The 20,772-nt window shown below is 53.3% G+C and overlaps 1 protein-coding gene across 2 annotated transcripts; it reads left to right on the top strand.

The window, feature by feature from the left end:
- Nucleotides 1-526: 526 nt before the first annotated feature.
- ARHGAP36 (Rho GTPase activating protein 36) lies at nucleotides 527-20,006 on the top strand. 2 transcript variants are annotated; one of them, XM_056360016.1, is made up of 11 exons: nucleotides 527-1,707; nucleotides 5,524-5,680; nucleotides 9,061-9,123; nucleotides 10,318-10,574; nucleotides 11,638-11,830; nucleotides 12,311-12,366; nucleotides 12,823-12,973; nucleotides 15,071-15,219; nucleotides 15,878-16,048; nucleotides 17,772-17,869; nucleotides 18,830-20,006. In XM_056360016.1, the coding sequence occupies exons 2-11, from the start codon at nucleotides 5,566-5,568 to the stop codon at nucleotides 18,966-18,968; spliced, it is 1,392 nt and encodes a 463-aa protein (XP_056215991.1). In that variant the 5' UTR covers nucleotides 527-1,707; nucleotides 5,524-5,565; the 3' UTR covers nucleotides 18,969-20,006. The 2 variants fall into 2 exon arrangements, with proteins under 2 accessions (XP_056215991.1, XP_056215990.1); XM_056360015.1 differs by lacking the exon at nucleotides 527-1,707 and adding an exon at nucleotides 2,295-2,449.
- The last annotated feature ends 766 nt before the right edge of the window (nucleotides 20,007-20,772 follow it).

Here is a 20,772-nt window from a genome sequence, read left to right as displayed (position 1 = left end):
CACAGACGGGCAGTGAGGCGATGCACGGAGGGAGTGGGAACCGCGCAGCCTCCACAGAGGTGCAGCAGCCTGCAGAGGGGCTTCCCGCGCAGGGGCTGTGCTGGAGGGGGCTGCCAGCCTGGCTGTGGCCTCTCAAGGCGCAGCTGCTGCGGGGAGGGAAGCGAGTTGGCTGGTGGCAGCCGGTGCCTGCTCCCTCGGGAGATGCAGAGCTCCCTCGGGCAGTGGCAGAGCTGGGTCCCAACGGAACGGCAGATGTCTGGTTTAAAGGGGAGCCTGTGGATGGCCAGGAGTGAGCCAGGAATCTCCTCGCGCTCATCGGTGAGCACATCTGAACATCCCGAGGTTTGAATTGCTGCATGGAAGCTGGTGTTAGCAATCCCATGGGGGACAGGAGGGCCACCAGTGGATGGGCATGCCGTTCAGGACTGCCTGGCGCTGGGGCACTGTCAGCTGAGTCCTCCGGAGGGGGCGAGGGGGCTGGGGGGCCCTTTGCTAAGAGGAAAGCTGTCCCATTAGTAGCAGCAGCAGCGAGACAAGCCCCAGATGAGGCCTGTCACCCCGGTGCTGTGACCTGCTGTGACCAGCTGTGCATCTTAGCGGGCAAACCTGGAGTGAAAGCAGGGGCTGCAGATGTTTCCCCTCTCTTTGGGCACGGGTGCAGGGATGGTCCTTCATTAAACCTCATGCGGGCGGTCACCCACTTCTGTACTGCACGTGGGCCCCCGCAGAGCAGGCGCTGGATGGCTTCCCGGGGTTCTGCGCCATGTCCTCAGCTCGGCTTCCTGCAGTGGGACTGGGGCAGAGCTGGGGCAGCACGGCTCTGCCCAGGGAACATGTTGTGGCACCGCTGCCATCACCACGTCATGGACCACGAGCCCAGCTGCGGTCCCCAAGGTGCTCATCGGCGTGTTAATGCGCAAGGAGGTGCCAGTTTTGGGTGGCTTGTGGGTTGCCGTAGATTTGTAAGTCTCTCTGGGGTCTAGCCCTCCACGTACAGCACGTTGTGCGAGACGGTAGCTGTCCTGTCGGGTCTGTGGGCACTTTAACAGCAGAGCTTTGCGGGGGACCCCTGCAGCCCCTCAGGCCCATCATGGGTGCGGAGCGCAGCCGTGTGCCTGGCCCAGCCTGCCCGTGCCTGCCCGCCCTGGAGACTCGGTCCTTGTGAAGGTGCTGTGATGGGGCAGCTGGGGGGTCTGCCTGGGCAGCCAACGTGAAGACCATCCACGGGCCCTCATTGACCAGCACCCAGGCAGCAAATTTCCTTTCCAGGTTTCACCTGGCAGAACAGCTGATGCTTTGGTAGGTGTCCTAGTTACTGGTAGGTAGGAGAGGGGAAAGCATGGGGACAGAGGAGATCAACTGAGCCATGATCGATGCCCTGCCAAGGCACAAACACTGTCAGGCGTGGGAAGTGCTGCTCCTTCCCATCTAACCCTGCTCTCTCTCTCTCTCTCCACACAGCGTTTCTGGCTCTCGTTTTTTTTGGCAGAAATTTCATGTTCTCATCACCCCTCTCCTCCCCTCAGCTGTGTTCAGCTGCAGCATCTCCTCTCTGTCACTTCTCTGCTTCTCCTCCTGCCAGCAGGCAGGGAAGGTTCCCCCACCAGCTCTTCGGGGCTGCGCAAGACACTGCTCTGAAAACCATCACCTTGAAGGAAGAGAAGGGAGCCTGCGCTGCTCCTGGCTGTGCTGTGAGGAGGAAGGAAGGTAAATGTCAGCCCTTTGTTCTAGCTGGGAAGAGGTTAACTTCGGTGCTGAAAATGGGGGAGCAACTGCAGCTCCTTGGGAATGGAAGGGGCAGCTGGACTGGGCTTTTCCCATGAGATCTCCTTAAATAAGCCCTGGTCCTAAAAATAAGCGGGGAAAGTCATTGCGGAGAGGAAGTGCTGTGTTAACACTCCCAGCGAAAGGCATTTTATTTTTGTTTTCGAGTTAGTGAGATTCCTTCTACAGCATCCCCCTCGACGAGAGGATTTGCAGTACTCTGTTTTTTTGCCCCTACTGTGTACCGGCGTGCCCCTCGCGCGGAGCACCAGTGCCCGGCCGGAGGGGCTGTCCTGCCGCCCACCGCGCTGCCATGCGGGGCTCTGCGGGGCTGCCCTCGGGGTGGTCGGAGGTGTCGGTGGCCTAGCTGCTCCCATGAGCAGAAATACATGCTTGCTGCAACAAGTAAGGCCAGGGTTTTTGGAGTTAACAGATGAAGCAGGAGTTTGTCAGAAAGCCGGTGAGGGTGCTTTATGGGGCTGTTCTCACAGCCCTTATGGGTAGGGCCAGATAAGCAGCAGCTTGCCCTCCTGCTCTCCCTCTGTTCTGCTCCCTCTCCTAATCGGGTTTCCTCCGCCCTGACCCAGGGCAGCTGCATCCTCGGTGACTCGGCTCTGTCCCTCCCACTCGGGCAGGGGCTGTGGATGTGGGATCTGTGGCGGCTGCGAGCTTCGCCTGCAGGAAGGTAATTCCCTTCAGTGTGTCTGTCTTGGGGACTCATCTGTCCATCCCGCGCTGCTGGGAGGCTCCTGCTCGGCCACCGCGTCTGCTCATCCCTCATTTCTGGGCATGGCAGAAACGCATGAGCTGTTGCTGGCGAGGGGAGATGTTCTTGCCCATCAAAGCCGATGTTTTATCTGCACCCCCTTCTTGCACCCCGGCTGCCATCCCAGGGGAGCTCCTGGCCGAGCATCTCTGTTTTCAAAGCTTGGTAGCACCAGTTACTTACTTTACTTTAAGACTGGCCTCTTGCATGCAGCCCCGTTGAGACAGTAAATAAAATACATTCCTAAAGGGCTGCTTCTTCCTTCCACACACTTTTTTTCTTGTGGGATGAAAGTTATAAACAACCATGTATGACTTTCAAGGCTGACTGCTGAGCTTGCCTTGGAGGGAGCACGTGGAGGGGCAGAAGGCTGAGGGGTGGCCAAACAAGCTGCAGAGCCTAAAGAACAGCTCCTGGTGTTTTTTAATAATTTAATAATGAAAAAAAAAAAAAAACACCCACCTTTTAAAACAAGACATGAATGCCTCTGTGGGCTGTGCCTCACCTAAAACTCAACGGTATTGTGATTTTCTGGCCCCTTTGCTAATGCATCCCCTGACTGGGAGGCTCTGGGTAGGGGTCGGTGCTGCATCAAGCTGCCTGCAGAATTAGCTGCCATGTAAGTGGAATTGCACCAGCTTTTCCTGGGTGGTTTACCCCTGAGTCCAGTGTATGAGGCAGTTGTAGGCACCTGCACAGGTAATCACCCTGAGGTGCTGAGCTGTGCCAGGCAGCTTGGCTGTGCTGCATCTCACATTTGTCACCACGTCTGTGCTGAGGCACGTAATTTTTGTAATAAACATCAAACATTTCAAGAATATCTTTGTCTTTAGCTGAATTCCTTTTTTGGTGTGCCCCACTGGGTAGTGTGTAACTTTTTTCTTTTTTTAAAAAATTTAAATAACTCTAAGTATCTTTAGATATTGGAAACCTGGCCAAAAGAAACACTGCCCCGGGCACAGGGGGTGGAGGTGGGCAGGCAGGGCTGCGCTGAAGGCTGGTACAAGAGCCTGTGAGGCTGCCTTGTCACAGCTGGCTCTAGGAGATTTCCACGTGTTTGTTTTTCATTATTGCCTTAAAGCTTTCTTTGGGAAGGCTCCTTTCGCAGCCTGTACTCTGTGCACACGCTCATAACCTCAGTCCTTTCTTCTGTTTACTGCTGCTTTTTGCTATTTGGACCATGGCAGGGTTTGCTGGGTGCCAGCGAGGTGTCGCGGGAGGCTGGGGGCACCCAGGTTAGTGCAAGGTGAGGAGCTGGGTGCAGTGGCCCTGCGTGGCATCTCCAGGAGGCTGCAGGCAACAGGGAGAGCTCCCCAAGGATGCAGGAGATGGGATGGGGCATTCGGCATCTGGCTGTGACCCACAAAGGGCTGTGGGCTGCAGTCCAGCCTGTGCTAGGGGTACAGGTGTTGGTGAGGTTTTGGCAAGCACTGGTTGGTGCTGGAAGTCTTACAAGAGATGAAGCCTAGTGTTAGGTGTTAAAATAAGAAATAAACCAATTTAAAATGGGGGGGGGGGGGAGGCAGAGAAGAAAAGCTTGTGAATAAAAGGGGGCTGTAAGTCTCGTTTAGTGGGTTGTGTGCTGCTTTTTAGTTTTTAGAAGGTTCTTATCACTGAAAAAATCCAAACCCCCAAAGCTGTCTTCTCTTCACTCACACTGGAGCAAAGCTGCTACACCCACCTCCTTGCAGCGTGGGAAGCAGCTGCCCAGCCCCTCCGGCCCGGTGAGCACGCTGCAGGAGCAGAGAGGGAGCGGCAGCGAGCGCGCAGCCCCCGTGTCCCCACACTGAACAGCCAAGGCTCTCTCAGGAGGCCACCACTCCGCAGTTATCCCTTGCGCCTCAGCATCCAGCACATGGTGGGATGTGGGTGAAGGAGAGGAGGGGCGCACATCTGCACAGCATCCTCCCAAGACCAGTCCGAGTCTGGCATCTTGTCCCAAGCCCTTTCCACCCAGAGCCCATGGTTTTGCTTGCATTGAGCTGCAGTCGGGGGCTGGCCAGAAGCAGAGTTCAGCTGATTTGTATGAAGATGGGCTGCCAGGAGCTGTTAATGCCAAAAGCCTTGGGCCCCCTGACTTGGTGGAGATCATTGGATGGCAGGGGTGAAGCGAGGTGGGTGTCTGGAGGGAGCTGCAAAATGCTCAGGCTGTCCCAGCAGCCAGGACGGGCTTTTTGCCGGGTGCCACTTCTTAGTGGGGCAGGGGGATGATGAAAGTTTAAGTCTGAATGTATCCGGAGTCAATCCCAACAGAGCTGCCTGTAGCTGCAGCTGAAGGTTAGGTCTGCGGGCACAAGGTGAGGACATGTTGGGATGGAGCCCCTGGCTCCGTGGGTTGTTGTTTGCTGAGGAGCTCCCAGGTGGGAAGAGAAGCGTGTTAGATAGTGTCAGACCAAGCAGGACAAAGCGCTGCTGGCTTTGGTCCTCTCACACGGGTTTTTGTTGTGTTTTGGAACATGTTGTACCTTCCAGGTTTGGTAAGGAGATGGTCGGGCTTGTCTCCATCCTGACTTTGGTCATATGGAATGTGGTCTTGAGGCTGATGCCAGCCAGGAACTATATTCCCGTGGTGAAGAATGGCCAAGTCCCAGCATCAGGACCACAGTCCCTACTCTGGCTAACCAGGATGTGTCCTGTCTTGTGTACGTGAACCTGATGGTGTTGGGTTTCATGTGAAAACTGATGGCAGCTAGAATCAGAAGGAAGGAAACTCTCTGCCAAGCACAGGTGCCTCAGGGAGCCTGTGAGGTTTTGGCATCCAGGGCTGAGGTCCCTCATGTACTCCCTGATGCCTCCAAGGCCTTTGCGTGGATGGTCAAAGGGAGATGCTGTGGTTGGGGCACCTGCTGATCAGCTGGCTCTTGGGAGAGGTGAAGGAGGGGCAAGTGTCTCCGGCACTTGCAGACACCCTGTGGCATTTTCAGCAGCTTCTCTCCTAAAGCAGGCATCTCTGTGATGTGCGATTCTTTTATTTTCATACATATGTTTTACAGAGGACATTTATCTGAGCCCTTCTGCCAGGACAGAACACCAAAATGCAGCCTGTGCCCCTGCACAGCCTTTCGGAGTTGGAAAGAGCCAGTCTGCAAGAGATTGCTCTCTACCAGCTGCAGGAGAAGCTGCTTGTTGGAGATGTCAGCCTGGCTAAAGGTAGAGGATGGGAGAGGGTGGCTGCTGGTGCGGGAGGGCTCGGGGCTGAGCTGTTACTGCTACTCATCCCCACGCCCACACTTCATAACACAGGGCGATGTTTATGGAAAGACATTTGAAACACATTTTGGTCCAATTTATTTTTTGTTCCCTGCTTTGGTCTGAGCCTCGAAGGCCTATTTGGCCTTCTGAGGAGGGTGTGTGTGTCCATAGGAGTGTGAGAATGTGACCTTGCCTGTTGCCTGCCTCTGATCCCCCTAATCCAAACCAGATTAAATATGATTTGGCAAGGCCTTCTGCTGGGACTATCTTAATGCCGTTGGGATGGGACAAACTTTGCGTTTTGGGTTCATGTCCAGCACAAAGTCCTGATGCTGGGGTGGGGTTTATGCAAGGCTAGAAGACGTGCTACTGAAATTAATGGGCAGATAAATATAGAAGCTCCACAGGGACTGCGCTTCTCTGTCCTAGCCTACACAGACACATAGGCATTCTCAGGGTTCCCACAGCTGCCTGTCTCCCCCGATGCCTACACATCTAACCAGGCAAGTGCAATGAGTTGGGGATCAGCTGAATCCTTCCCACATTTACTCATGGGAGTAAAATCAAGAGTGGACAGGCCACCTTGAAATGGCTCCTCTGTCCTGGGGTGTATTCTGGCATGCCAGCAGGGCAGGAGATGCCTGCGGCTCAGCAGCCCTAGGCTTGAGTGGTACCAGCAGTGCGGGTGCAAAGGGAGCTGAAGCATCTCCAGCCCAAGCATGGAGCCCCCCATGCCTCTGGGGACATATCCCAGGGAAGGAGCGTTTCCTAACGCCCAAATTCAACCTCATACTGGGCAGCAAGTACTTACTCAGGGTGCTATCCGAGTATGGCTTCCTCTCTTAATATCTGGAAGGCTTCATGCAGTGAAATGGCTTCAAGAAGAGTAAAAGAGAGATGGCTTCCCTCTCGTCACGAAACTCCCAGTTGCTCTAGGGCTCCAGCACCAGCCACAACAGGCTGCCTTTATCTGACCACAAACATCCTGGTTCCTTTTAATTTTTTTTTCTATTTTGAACTGTTGTGATCCCATTTTCAGTGTTATCCTGCAGCAGTAGCTTCTCTAGGGAAGAGCGCAATGCAAAAAAAAAAAAAAAAAAAACAACCAAAAAAACCCCCAAAACATATTTCCTTCCTTGCTGTTAAATGTGCTGCATTTTGTCTGATGGCTCCTCTCTTCCTGCGGGTAAGTGCAGGGGACTGCAAAGTTCTGATCTCATCCTTCTGTGTATTTTGGACATGACTCTCATGCTCACTTGTTTTTTGAAGGAAACAGCTGCTGTCAGGGAATCCCTCCTTCCTTTTGTCCATCTTTATATCCTTTAGATTTCTACCTGCTAATTGCTGTTTTGGCAGTTAGCTGGCTGGGAGTCGATGTGAGATGCTGAGCATTAGCTATGAAACTATTCTGCCTGAAACACCATTTTCTTGTCCCAGCGTTTTAAAGGGAAGTTCATAATGTTTGGAAATGCCTGAATCTGGGCTGCGCAGTCTCCCTTTGGGTCCATCCACCTGTCTGTACTTGCTCCCCAGCATCTCCCCATAAGAAATTCCTGCCGCCTTTAATGAACAGCCATTGCACAGTTGTGATGATTTTTCCGCGAGGAAAAGGTGTTCAGCACCTCTTTTGATCCTTGTATCTCCAGATACCTAGACAATGAGGATCACAGGGTATGCTTCCCCTTGCCAACCATCCTTTGGGGCAACCTTCAGCCTCAGTATCCTCTCTTCCTTCCATCAGTCCTTACCTCATTCAATCCCAACAAACTTCTCCAGCATCTCAGCCCTTACAGCAAACAGCCTCCTTCAAGATGACCCTCCTGGGCTACAGAGCAAACAAGTCATGGGTCACATCTCATTTTGGCCAAGTCTGCAGTTCGAGCAGGAGATGACCAGGAAAGATGAAATCTTTGAAGGATGCACAGCACCAGGCTTGCTGTCATGCATTGGTGAAAAGAAGTTGTCCTTGTCTCCTAGGTTTGTAGTGGATCATATGCGTTCCTCTGTGAGGGAGATATCAGCTTGGGCTTCTGGACGGGGGATCCTGACAATTTCTTTTATCTCCTGCCTTGTGGTTTGTTTCCCTTAGGAACATCTGCACAGCTTTAGGAGTGGAGAGTTAAGCAGATGCTCAGCCTCAGCACGTTGTGTCACCCCTCCTAACAGCAGCGTTTTGCTGGCCTTTTGTTTCCTTGACTGAGTGGGTTTTGTCTCCAGGTTGTTGTTCATCTTCCCGCTATCTGGTCATTTGAATGAAACAACACATATGGCGCTGCAGAATAGTTAATGTGATTTATGCACGTGTTGCTCATACCAACTTTCATAGCTTTCTTCTTAATCTTACAAAAATAACCCAAACAATTGTATAAGCTGTTTCTAGGAAAAGAATTCCTCAGGAGTAAGGAGCACAAGCCAGAACAGGGGCGATGTCTCTTGGAAGGATTTAGGGTGGGCAGTGAATTCGTTTTTCAATTCATTGCTGCTGAGCTGCTGTCTCTGGAAGCGCAACGTGGGGAATAATTAGGAGCAGGGCTTGCCTCTCTCGGCCCACTGCAGGATATCTGGCGATGTGTGTTTTGTCTGACTTTATTTGTCTGTGCTCTGTAAAACATTGGCAAAAGCTTTTCTGGGGCTGCATGCCTTTTTCCAGTGTCAAGACCAGACTTCTGAGGATAAATTAGGGTAGCTTTCTGAGTCATTTCTAGGACATCATAATTAATACAGTCGTGTATAACATGTATGTAGAATTTAAAGGTGGCCAGAACAGTTTTAAGCTACAGCCTTTGGACAGCTGAAGGTTTTCTGCTGCTCTTTCATGTGTTCTCCATTTTGTAATCCCAGTTAATTTGCTGCCCCGCTGATGGTTCATATGCTCTGACCTGCAGTTTTCTGCATTGCCGGATTGCACATCTGGATAGCAAGGCATCAGTAAGCCCTGATGGAGAGAGGTTTACAGGGCTGTGGTCTGAGGCACGTGGGGTGAGTCCCACAGCTGGGGTGTCTTTAACCCATGGCTACGGTTTGGTGCCATGGGGTCCAGGTGCCTGAGCTTGGAGGGGTCCCCTCCTCCGCTTGGAGAGGATGGTGGCCCATCTCTGGGGCTGTTTCCCCCAGGTAGGTGATACCCACCATGCCATCCCATGCCATCCCATGTGGCCTCATGGCCTCATCCCTCTCTGGTCCATGGCCACCTCAGGCCCCCAGTGTCCCTCTGCCCACGGGAGCTGCCTGTGGCCATGCTCCGCTCACAAGTGTACAGAAAGGTAAATGTCTTTAAGGGGAGACCGTGCTAAAACAGCCTGATGATGGAGGACCTTTGCTTTCTTTTCTCCTCATAGTTGGACCTAAAGGCAGTAAATCTATCCGCCAGAAACTGGAGAGCTTTTCCAAGGATAAGAAAGGTGAGCAGCCTCCCTTTTCCCCAGGTTTTGGTCCCTGCTCTCAAACAGAATTGGTGATTTTTGATGAAGCTGAGCTGGGAGGTCCCTGAATTCAGCCAGGTGCTTTGTCCCGTGTTGTTCTGCAGTTCTCCAGCATGGGCTGTAACAGTACGTGCATGAGCCTGAGGGAGTCTGGAAGAGATGCGTGTGCGTGTGGACAAAATATGTGTGCACATGAACATGCATTTGTAAAGATGCACACACGTGAATATTTCTGCCTGCCTGTTTTAGCCCTGGTCTTGCTACTTTGAGTTCTGTTTTATTGTCCCTTGAAGGACATCAGCCACAAACCTGGGAAAACCAGAACTGTAGAGCACAGCCAGCTGGGAATGAGCCCTTACTAATTTTGTACAAAGTTCACTTAAGGAAATTATTGAGCAGCAGTCTGATATTTTACTAATTGGATTTGTGGCTTGTACTTCAGTTGCAAACCCACTTGGCCCAGGGTGGTGGGGAGGCTGGAAGTAAGGAGAGCTCTCTTTGCATCTCCTTTATGAAGTTTCCACTTCATAGATGCTATGGCATCTTTGTGAGGCTGTAACCAATACAAGGAAGGGAAGTTCAGGAAAAACTGGGACAGGTTGCAACAAGCATGTTGATGGAGGCCAGTTTTCCTGCTGCCTTCCCAGCTCCCCTGCACCTCCTTCCCCTTCCTCCAGGACACTGTCTCCCACACCATGCCCTCGCTGCTCAGCTCTCTGATGGCACTGCACCCTGAGTCCCACCACACAGTGTCCTGCAGCTTTCCAGGGCAGCAGCTCTCCTTTGGGTTTGCCCAGGGTCACTGGAGATGCTCTTCCCACCTGCCCAGGCACTCCTGGGGAGCTGGAGAAGGGAGCAGGAGGGGACAGAGCATGCAAGGACACTGGTAGTTACAGGACTGCTGTCCCAGATTCAAGCTACAGATCTCCTTGTCATGCATTGAATTGGTTTTATACTCTCTGAAACTCTTTATAAACTCTGAAGAGGATTTTATTGTCCTTTTCACTCTCCTGCTGGCGGTACCTTTACAGTATCCTGGTACTCCCTTCTGTTGGTCAATCACTTTATCCAGGCATGCACGCGTGCCCCTGGCAGTTGAGCTGTGCTAGTGCAGCTCCCCCTCCCTTTTCCCTGCTAGTGATACTTTCTTATTTCTGCCATGTTCTTCCCTAGACTGCTCTCCTCAGACCTTCGGGATCCCGCTCTTCCAGGTCATCACCAATGACCGTGCCTACAGGCAACTGCAGGACGCAGTGAAGAAGAGTCGCCGGCTGTGCCTGGAGGTGGAAGAGACAGTGACAAGGTTTCGGGCTCAGAGGCAGAAGAAGTCCCCAGTGGGCAGGAGCTGTGGCCTGGTACCCTGTGGGGTCTTCCCGGAGGAGCCGCTTTCCCCAACTCTTCTTGACAACAGCTCCTGGAGCCAGCGAAGGGTACGATTGGAAAAGTGGGCTGCACTGTGATGGTGCTGCAGGCTGGGGGAGGCTCCGACCTCGGCAGGGTCTGTTCTTGATGAATGTGAGTTATCAGTGCTGTGCGCTGGGTTGGTCCCAGCCTGCCCTCAGGGAAATGGGGTGTCCCTGCTTCCCCCAAGAGTTGGGTGGCGAGGCGTGGGACACTCTTTACTAGCTCAGCTCTTACGGAGCCAAGGTTACCAGAAGGACGTGGCCAGGCAGCCAAAGGCAGAGAGGGATAGGAGGACATTCATCAGTGGCAGGGATTTTTCTACTCCTTTGTTGCATTACATCTTGGTGAGAAGCACTGTGAACAGCTATGACTTTTCCATGAAACAATGTCACGTTTTTGGCAATGTTGCAGTTGGAGATGGGGCCTCGCACTTGTGAAATTCCCACCAGAAGTTGCTGCCATTGGTGGTGGCCATGTTGGCTCCCTGGCCACGTGGCAGGGACGGACCCCTCGTTGCTGTGGGGCCAGTGGCTGTGCGGCCCAGCTGCTCTGCATTGACTAGCCTTGCATCAAAGCGGGTGGAAGGCGGTGTGCCCGGGCAGCCTGGCCACCCTCCTGGCCTTAGTCCTGTTTCCTGCAAGAGGAGGTGGGTATTGGGCTGGGTTTGGTTTGCCTCATCTCTCTGGAGCAGAGACCCACGCCTGCCTCTTGCGAAGTGCCTGTAACCCCTGGTGTAAAGCAGCTCCAGAACAGGTAACTCAGTGTAGCATGTTGTGCAGTCAGAGGTGAAAGATGTGGGGAAATTTGCTCTTTCCCCATGACTGCACGTGGTGTAGGGGCTGCCTCAGTGGGAAGGCTGCATTTAGGAACACCTCCCACCAGGAGCAGTGCACTTAAATGAGCACTTGGGAGATGGAAGGCATCTCTGTGGTTCTCCTGCAACCCCAGACAGGCTCTGTAGACCTCAGCATTTGTTCAGAGGTGATGCCTCCACTTCCCACAAACTCCTGAGGTCACAGCATTGACGGTGTACTGGGATCTTGTAGGGTAGTTCCTGCCACCCTGAGAATCACCTCTGCTCCACCTCAGGGGGCCATGTCCGTGGACTCCATCACTGACCTGAGAGACGCTTCCAAGCTGCTGGAGGCGCTGCAGTTGTCACACCCCCACGAGCTGGACCCACAGAGAAGCCTGGGCAAGAAAAAGATGTTGAGCCTCAACCCCATCACCTGGCAGGTCCCGCGGATTGTGGACAGATGTTGCAAACACATTGAGACGCACGGTAAATGCGCATGCCCCTCCAGCCGGACCGCGTGTCCCGCGGTAGGTCGGTAAAACCCCTCCTGGGGATTCCAGCCCAGCTGCTCCCGAGACGGAGGAGGCAGACGAGTCCTGGGGCAGGGCACACTCCCGAAAAGCCACCGGGGAGAGTCTGCCGGGCTGGGTGCAGCATCTGGGCTGAGAAGTGAATGTCACTGCGTGTCAGCGACCCATCTCCTGGAGTGCTCTGGCCTTAACTCCCCCTGCAACACAGCACCCAGCTCAGAGTGTCTGCACGGATGAGATCTCCCTGGCCCACAGGTAGCCCCCGAAAACCTTACAGCTCTGAAACCTTTCTTTTTAACCCCTCTGCCAGAAGCAGGGAAGGACACGCTGCCTTGCAGTGCAAGAGAACCACTTCCATGATGCTGAGGTGCTCCCAGAGCTGGTCGGGGTGGCAGGGGGCTGTGGGAACGAGCGCACTAACCTGTCTGTCCCCCAGGTCTCCACACGGTGGGCATCTTCCGGGTTGGGAGTTCCAAGAAAAGAGTTCAGCAGGTGAAGCATCCTCTGTGGCAGTACTGCATGCGAAGGGCAGATGCATGTGTGGGTGGGGAATGAATAAAGCAGACATTGGTGCGGAGAGGTCTAAGATATCACAGGCACATGCTGGATCACAGATAGCCTTAACCCGCTGCTGGGTCCTTCTCCCAGCCACAGGGAGCAGGCTTCATCTCTCCAAGCTGCCATTAGCCAAGCTTCCACGCCCTGGTTGGCCATTCAGAGCCAGGGGCTCCTTCTGGTCCCATGGCCCATCCTCAAGGCAGCAGGAGGCTGCTGGGCTCTGGTGTGCCTTTTCTTGGGGGTGCCCTGAGTCGGAGGGATGTCAGAAGTAGCCAGCCCTTGTGTCCTGCCTTTGCAGTAGCTCTGTACAGGGACAGATCCTGGCAGCATGAGTCATATAAAGAGGAAGAACTGACTGTTGCTTTTATTCTTATTTCTTCCATCTTTAAGCTGAGGGAGGAGTTTGACCGAGGGGTGGATGTTTTCTTGGATGAGCATCAAAGTGTTCATGATGTGGCTGCTCTGCTGAAAGAGTTTCTTCGGGACATGCCAGATTCACTGATACCCAGAGAGCTCTATGCAGCCTTCCTCAGCACAGCCTGTGAGTACCCTGGCAGAGACTCACTCTGCACCACCCACCCATCACACTTGGGTTTGTAAGGAAAAAAAAAAACAAAGGGAATTTTCTTCTTATGCAAGTACCAGGTCTCAGCACAATTTGGCGTGCTGCGCAGGAGCTCAGCCCAGCAGTTTGCACTGCCTGTACAGGCATCTTTGCAAATCCTCTGCCCAGGTCCCCCTGCCATCCATATTTCAGGTGACTGAGTTTTTAAGCAGTCTTCACAGCTTCCAGCATCACTTTACCTTAGTCTCCTTCACCATGTCTTTGCTTCCCTTTTGCCATCCTTCTCTCCTCAGATTTGATTCTTCAGATCCTTGAATCCCCGCTTCCACGTCAAAAATGAGCAGCTCCACACCAGTGGGCTTGCTGATGGCTGTGTGCCATGCCAGGGAGGAAGACGGGGCATGTGGGTGGGGGGAGCAGAGGTGTACAGGGATTTAAGGGAATGTATAAGGCAAATCTGCCCCCAGGCTCAGGTATTTGAGCATACAGCACACCTGCGCTGCAAAGCAGGAGCGTAAGCCAGCCTGTCCTTGCTGAAGTCACCGCGGGTGGCAGTGAAGGAGTGGCAGGACCTGGGTTGCTGCCCTGCAGCACTGTCCCTGGGCCTGCAGTCAGCCCCTGCAAGGGTCAGGGTCACTGCCAGTCCCACCTTTCACCCTTCCCCAGCAATGTCACGTGTTCTCCCTATGGGTCAGCAGCCTCTAACCCTTGTCCAGATCTGCTAAGCTGTTACTTCTGTTTGTATTTTCATCTCTTGCTGCATATGAAGTGACAGTATCTCTCATACAAGTCTGCATCCTAAAATACAGGAGAATAAATGATACACCTTTGTCATATACAAGGACTTTTAGGGCACAGGGTAAAGCAAATGGCTGGGAACTGTCAAGTGAATTACCTTCTGTATGCCTTCCCAGTGGAAACTGGTGTTACTTTAGATAAAGATGGGCTTCATGTGGGATGAGAAAGTTAATAAAGATCATTGCTGTTTGCCCCCCAAAGCCAAGCAGAACTGCAGAATATTCACAGTACTGAAATACATCTTTTTTTGGAGTGATGCATACAGGCTACAGCCGTGTCTTCCAGGCTTAACATCAGGGCGAGCACCTGTGGCTAGAGCCAGGTTGTTCTGGACCACTATCCCATTTCCAGGAGCAGCCGGGATCTCTTAGAGGATTGTGTAAAAACTTTAGTGCTGTTTTCTCCAATATTCCACCTCCTGGTGGTCTTCAAGTAACCTGAGCCTGAAGTCTTGTTAATGTTTTATAGCCTGGAGTGGATTTCTCTTCCATCTGCTTGCCCAGCTGTGGTTTGAGCCCACCCAGCTGTGTGCTGGGCACGGCCTTCAGCAGGTTGCAGGGCTGCGGTTTAGTTACATGCTCCATTACAGGCTAAGTGCCATCACCTGCTTTCTTGCTGCTGCCAGCGTGTGTGATCTGAGCAGATCTTCAGCTCACACTGGCTTTGTGATCCTGAACCAGAAGATCTTGCCAGTTCTCCTTATAGAAGTGACCTGAGGAGCCCCCCGCGCAGCCAGCACCAAGCAGGATATGGGACCATGCACCCCCCATCCGCTGCTCCTTCCTCACAGCCATCCATCACACAGAGCTTTGAACGTCCCCCTTGCGTCATACCCTCCTTGTTATGTTTTTAGGTACTTTCTCCAGCCTTGGCTGGCTGGCTGTTTGCTGTCCCCCTGTCCTTCTCCCTTGCCAGCTCGGTGTCACTGTCACTGCAGAGAGGTGACTTTTTCCCCTTGCTGATACTGTTAATAAAAAGGCTGAATGGCCCTGGACCGCGTGTGGATTCTAGGGTGAATCCATGAAAATTCACACCACACCACGTAAAATTTTTCAAACATTTGGCTCCCAGATCCTTCCTCACCACCCTTCTTTGCCAAAACCACTTGACAGCAGTGGGATTAATTATATGCTCCCTGCATGGATGGGATAAGGGGTAAGACACCAGTCTGGCTCCCTTCAGAGCTCGTTACTGTGGATGTAAATGAGGGCTGTCCAGCTGGAAGTGCCTAGTGGGCTGGGAACCACGTTAATTAACGGGCTGCTCTCTGCCTAGCCATGCAGGGTCCGGCGCAGCTGGCCACCCTCCAGCTGCTGCTCTTCCTGCTGCCCCCCTGCCACAGCGACACGCTGCACCGGCTCCTGCGGTTCCTCAGCGAGGTGGCCCGGCACGCCGAGAGCTCCTGGGGCCCTGATGGTCAGGAGGTAAGGCTGGCCCAAACTGGTCGACTGCATGAAGAAGGGATCGCTCAGACTTCGTTGGTTTAAACCAAGCAGGGCTTTTTGAAAGCCTGGGTGAATCCTTTGGCAAAACCAATTTGCTGATAAATCCCCTTGTCCTTGCCAGATCTGCATTGCTCTTGGACCAGCTGAGTGATTTTTCTGAGTTGCAGTAACCCCAGAGAGACCTGGCTGTGTGTCCGTAGGCAGCACAAGGGGCATTTTTGGTGGAATAATTCTGGTTTTCCACATCCATCTTTCATGAAGGACTTAGGATTGTGCATCAGGGCTGATTTTGACTTCTCTGGACAATTCAAGCTCCAAGTCTTTCCATGATTCAGAGACTGTCTTTGTCCCATATTGTAAGATGATACAGAAATATTGATTGTTACCTTTTTGTGGGGGTTGTGAAAGCAAGGTAGATGGGAATGGAGACCCTGATGCATGGAGGGGATGAGCGTGTGCTCCAGCACCACAACCCTTCACGCTGGCCTTGCCACCAGCTCAGAGAGGACCAAATGGGACCCAGATCAACACCCTGGCCTCACTCAGCAGCTTGTGTTCCTGTCCTGGGGTGGGTGAGGCTATCCTGGGATGCCGGTGCATCTATAATCTGCAATTTCCTTTTATGTTTGCTTGCTAGATTCCTGGGAATAAAATGACAGTTTCAAACTTGGCCACAGTCTTTGGTCCCAACATCCTGCAGAAGGAGAAGCCTGGAGAGAAAGACGCTGGTGCCGTGAACTTTGAAGACAGTGCTGCCATCATACTGGTACTCCAGAAGCTGATTGAGCACTACCAGACCTTGTTCATGGTAGGTGAGGCTTTCTCAGGGCAGCTTCTCTAGACCCTGCCTTCCTCTCTGAACTCTCCTAATGGCAGCAGGAGGAAGGATGAATTCACAGCCCCACTTAGCAGCAGATTAATCAAGTTAGCTTATGAAGATGTGATTCATTCCTCATGGCAGGTGTAATTGTTACTTTGGGATGGCTTGTTACTGGCATCGTAAAGGCAGAGCTGAGGGTCACGCCATGAACAGGTTCCCTCTTGTCGCTTTTCACCCCAGTGATGCCTGACTGGCCTCATTTGGGACAGGAATCAGCTGGCCAACAGCAACTGCAGGAGTGGTACCTCAGTGCTGTTTCTTCCCTAAAGTCCCAGTGAGGGGAGGGAGGGGGAAGAACAGGAGAAAACAGGAGATCCTGGAAAAGGGAAGGAGCTGGAAGGCAGTGGTGTTGGGGTGGAGATGCCACAGCCTTAGGCAGATATGGGGAGAGCTAGTGAGGGAGAGCACAGTGGGGAGAGCTAGTGAGGGCAGCGAAGGATGGGATCGCTTCAGGTCTACTCTTCAGCGGGTGACTCAGACCATCAGTGCGAGGCAGGGAGGGCTTATCCTGTCCTAGGGGATGCATCGACCTGGGGTTCCCAAAAGCATCTTTTAGGGTCAGGTAAAGGTTCATATGGACAGAGAGCTCTGGGACCTCCAGGCCAACCAGATCAGGGCTCAATTCAAAGTTAGATCAGAGCTACATCCAGCTGGGGTTTGCTTATTTCCAGGGATGGAGACTGTGACCTCTCTGCATCCTGCCCCAGGGCTGCACCAGCCTCGGGGGAAGAATTTTCTCCTTGTCAGAAGTGTTTCTGCTGCAGCTCATCCCTGCTGCAGCTCGGTCTGTGCTTAGGCACCTCTGGGAAGGGTCTGGCTTTATCCTCTCTCCAACCTCCTACAGACCCCCTGTGTTTTCTCCTGGCAGAATCTTGCTCTGCATGGTTGTCCAGCTGGGCTTCAAGCCTTCGCTGTTGCACTCTGCACTCTGCCCTGCTGCAGCACGGGTGCCAGGGAGGCATGGCAGACTGGGGTCGCCTCTCCAGGCTCTGCGCTTCCCTTTGCCGCTCTGGGAGATGCTCGTGGAAAGGGCAAGCGCTGTGCAGTGCGGTACCTGAGCGCAGGCAGGGTTGCTCAGAGGCAGGTATGGTGGTTGAGTGGGAGAGCCGCTGAGGGTGCACAGCAAGGTGCTGGCGCGAGGGCCACTGATGCTTCATGTGGGCTCGGGCACTCTGAAGCAGTCCCCCAGGGATGCGATGTAGGTGGGCGGCAGGCAGTCATATAGCTCAAGTGGCTGCTCTTCTTGTGGACAACCCAGCGGAGGCTGTGTTTGAAACCCTGGCAGAACCCCCCTGGATCAGCAGCAGCATACACTGAGCAATCCTCCTGGCCCTGGTTTTAGGAGAGGACCTGGGAAAATTCCCGAGAATTGTCCATTTCCTACAGGTCTATGGGAATGTGACATTTCAGGTCCCCAACAAGCCTTGTAGCAATTGTCTGCAGGCAGCCAAAGGAGCGGGGTTAGTGTGGGAAAAGCAGGGGCTAAGATCCTGCTCAGCCTCCTGGCAGGTGTGTGGGACACGGCACCAGCACGAAGGGTCTGTGAGCACAATTGACCTGGAGTCCTTTTGCTGTCCTTGGCTGCCTCTGTTCATCTTCCTCCAGAGAGGAGGAGATGGCACGAGTGAGCATGTCTCTGTATCCCTCCCAGGTCTCTCCAGAAATGCAATGTGGCGTCCTAAGGAGGCTGTTTCAGACTGACCCCGATGTCATTGACTACCTTCTGCGCAGGAAGTTCAACGCCGTGCCGTAAGTCCCCGCGAGGCACAGTGCTGCTGGAGGGCATCTCGCGGCACGGGGGCAAAGCCCACCTGCAGCAACGCTCACCGCGTTGCTGGCAAGCGATGGACAGATCCTGCTGATCGTTCTGCCCGTCTTCCCTGTTCCTGCTATCACTTTCGGTCATGAGCTCCCTGGCTAAAATCCTTCACTTTCTGTGCTAACACCTAACAGCTGAAACACCCCACCTTTTCCGTCCCTTGGAGCTCCCTGTTCTCCTTTTTTCCTCCCCAGCCTGTGCCACGCTCTCTCCTTTACCCAAATCTGCCCTGTATCAGGGCTCCGGCGCTGTGCACATCTTTCTGTGTGCGTACTTACCCCAGACTCCTCTGCTGCTCCAGCCTCTCAGGATTGCACACTGATGCCTGCTCCATTTTCAGCTCCATCACCAGCTTTCTCCAAATTTTCACCACCCTTGGTGTTGTCGGCGCTTCTGTGGGGATTTTGCCTATCCTGTGTGCGCATGTGTCTGCGTGTGACTGCCAGCTATGTCTGTGCATCTGCTTTTGGTGGCAAGGTGGGATCGACCCACAGAGGCTCAGAATCTGTGTTCATGCCTTTCCCTGTGATTAAAGAAAGTTGGGTAAAAAGGCCATGTGTCCCATAATCTGGGTCCACGACCATGGCACATAACACTGGAGGTATTTTGTTCCCCTGTGGTCTGAAGCACGACACGTCTGGCAGCCTTCGATCTCCTTGTAGAGCTGCTGACTCCTTCTGCAAACATGGGCTGTCCGGTGTGAAATGGTTTCCTGGATCACAGACTTTACGAGTCATCTATGCTACTGTTCCTTGTCTGTCTCTACATTCCTTTTGGACTGTCCAAAGAGTTGGCAAATCTTTGAGCTGGCTGCTAGAGGCCATTCAGGTGTGCAGTTGGCAACAGAAGCAGTTTGCAAACAGCATCTCTCTCTTTTTTTGTTTTCTTAGGAGCACAGAGAGTGAGGATTCAACAGAGGAGCATGCTCCATCTGCACTGCCTGGTTGGACCCGCACCCTGGAGAGCAGCTCGGTCTCATCAGAGCTGTACAGCAGCATCTCATTCCTAAACCTGGACATCGGCATCTAGCAAGGCTGGGCCAGGTCCTCACACTGCCTTCTGCAGACAAATCCGGGCAACCTCTCCCCAGTAAAAAAGAAGCCCTCTATCTTGCTTTGGAGGAGTGGAGAAGTGAAAGGAGTATGAACGTCTGTGGGAGCATCTTTTGCTACCAGTAGATGTGCCAAGTGGTTCTGGTGCAGGCAGACCCACCACTGGAGAGGCGTTTGTGGGTTGCCAGCAGAAAAGCTTTCCACACGTGGGTTTGTTGCTAGATGGCAACCAATAAATCGGTGTGCTTGTGCAGTGGCTGTGCAGGCCCGGCTGTGTGGGCAGCGGTGTGCCGAGGCAAGCGTGCTCTGGGAGCACCAGACAGCCGTGGGCCGCAGCCTGCCTGCAGGGCTGAGGTGCCGCAGTGCCCTCCTCCGCTTCACTGCGCTTCGGGCCCTGAGGTTTCTGCCCCAGCCTGGGGAGGACAGCCTCTCCCCTCCGAATGACCGCCAGCCCGTGCACTGGGACAGTGAACTGGTGCAGACTGGGGAGCAGCAAGCAGGTGTCCAATGGCTCGTGCCATGCTCAGCAGACAGGACTCGGAGTTCTAAAATGACCTCCAGCTGGCATCCCTCCAGGCGTCCGCTGGGCGCTGGTGGGGCTGGCTGCTTACGGGGACAGCAGGGGACAGCAGCAGCCTGGGGCTGGGACCCCCTGTGCTGGCAGGGAGGAGCCTGGCCTGAGACAGCACGGGATGGTGCCTCTTAGCAGGGCAGTGAGGGTGGAAAGTGCAGTTCAGCTTTGTGCCCTTGGTGCTTTGGGATCCCTGTTACTGCGTGGTGTTTTATCCCAGGCTCGTGCGGAGGGAAAGCTCTCTTGGAGCCAAAGCAACAGCACCATCGTTGCAAAGACCCTGGCCTGCCACCTCCAGATTCACAGCTTGCTGCTTTGCTTGAACCCAGGTTTCAAACCACTCATTTTATAGACAGAAAACACTGTATTGAACCCAAAACGTATGGCTGGTGTAGTAAGAGGGAGCAATAATCTCTGAAGATTATAAACTTCTGTTTTCCTCGAGTTAATGTTCAGTAAGTAGACCTAATATATTTTACAGATTACAGCATCTTTTCATGATCTTTGGCTGAGAACTGTCCGGTTTGGGGTATTCCTGCTGCTCAGGCGCTGGAATTCACTGCCGGTTACATGCAAATATATGTTTTTAGCTGATCTGGCAGAATGAAAGTTATCAGCAAATATTTTCTGTTGTTTTCTTTCCCTTTACTCTGCCGGACGTGGCCTGGCTGCCCCTTACTCGGTAACCCCTGTGGGCTGGGTTGTCTCTGGGTGAAGCAGCGGCACAGGGAGGGATGCTCTGGCAGCCATCCACAGGCAGCTCCGGTGGGCTAGGCTGGCACAGTGAGCCACAGCCAGCACGGTGCAGGGTCAACAGCGTTCGTGGAGGGGGAAGTCAAAGGCAAAGGGACAGCAAAAGAGGCATCTGTGAATTTTGCATGCAATGTCTTTTTGCCTTTCATCTGTCTTCTGAGATGATGTAATTTATATTCTTGTCTTGACATGTCAATGGTCACATTCACAGTTTAGATCTTACTTCCAAGGAAATGCAGTTGGAGAGCCGAGAAGAGGGCAGGTGGGTAGGAAGCTGGTAAGGAATGTGATGGGAGGAGAACTGGTGCCCAGAGCAGTACTGGTGTAGAAAACCAGGGCAGACAGGTAAGAAAGGAAGGCGGTTAATGCTGGCAAGCAGCTGGGCAGAAAGAAGACAGGAATGAGCTAAACCAGGACTTTTTAGTGTTTGGGGCAGATGGATCTGGTGTCACAGCTC

The sequence above is a fragment of the Falco biarmicus genome, chromosome 14 (assembly GCF_023638135.1).
Source record: "Falco biarmicus isolate bFalBia1 chromosome 14, bFalBia1.pri, whole genome shotgun sequence".
In the NCBI taxonomy this organism is placed as follows: Eukaryota; Metazoa; Chordata; class Aves; order Falconiformes; family Falconidae; genus Falco; species Falco biarmicus.
The sequence above is the reverse complement of the archived record's forward strand: the minus strand, read 5'-3'. Positions and strand labels throughout refer to the sequence as shown.

Excerpts from the sequence above, each read along its gene's own strand:
- ARHGAP36 (XM_056360016.1), top strand. The coding sequence starts at position 5,566 with ATGCAGCCTGTGCCCCTGCACAGCCTTTCGGAGTTGGAAAGAGCCAGT. Across the intron at positions 12,367-12,822 it reads CCAAGAAAAGAGTTCAGCAG|CTGAGGGAGGAGTTTGACCG; the intron begins GTGAAGCATCCT and ends TCCATCTTTAAG. Across the intron at positions 12,974-15,070 it reads AGCCTTCCTCAGCACAGCCT|CCATGCAGGGTCCGGCGCAG; the intron begins GTGAGTACCCTG and ends CTCTCTGCCTAG.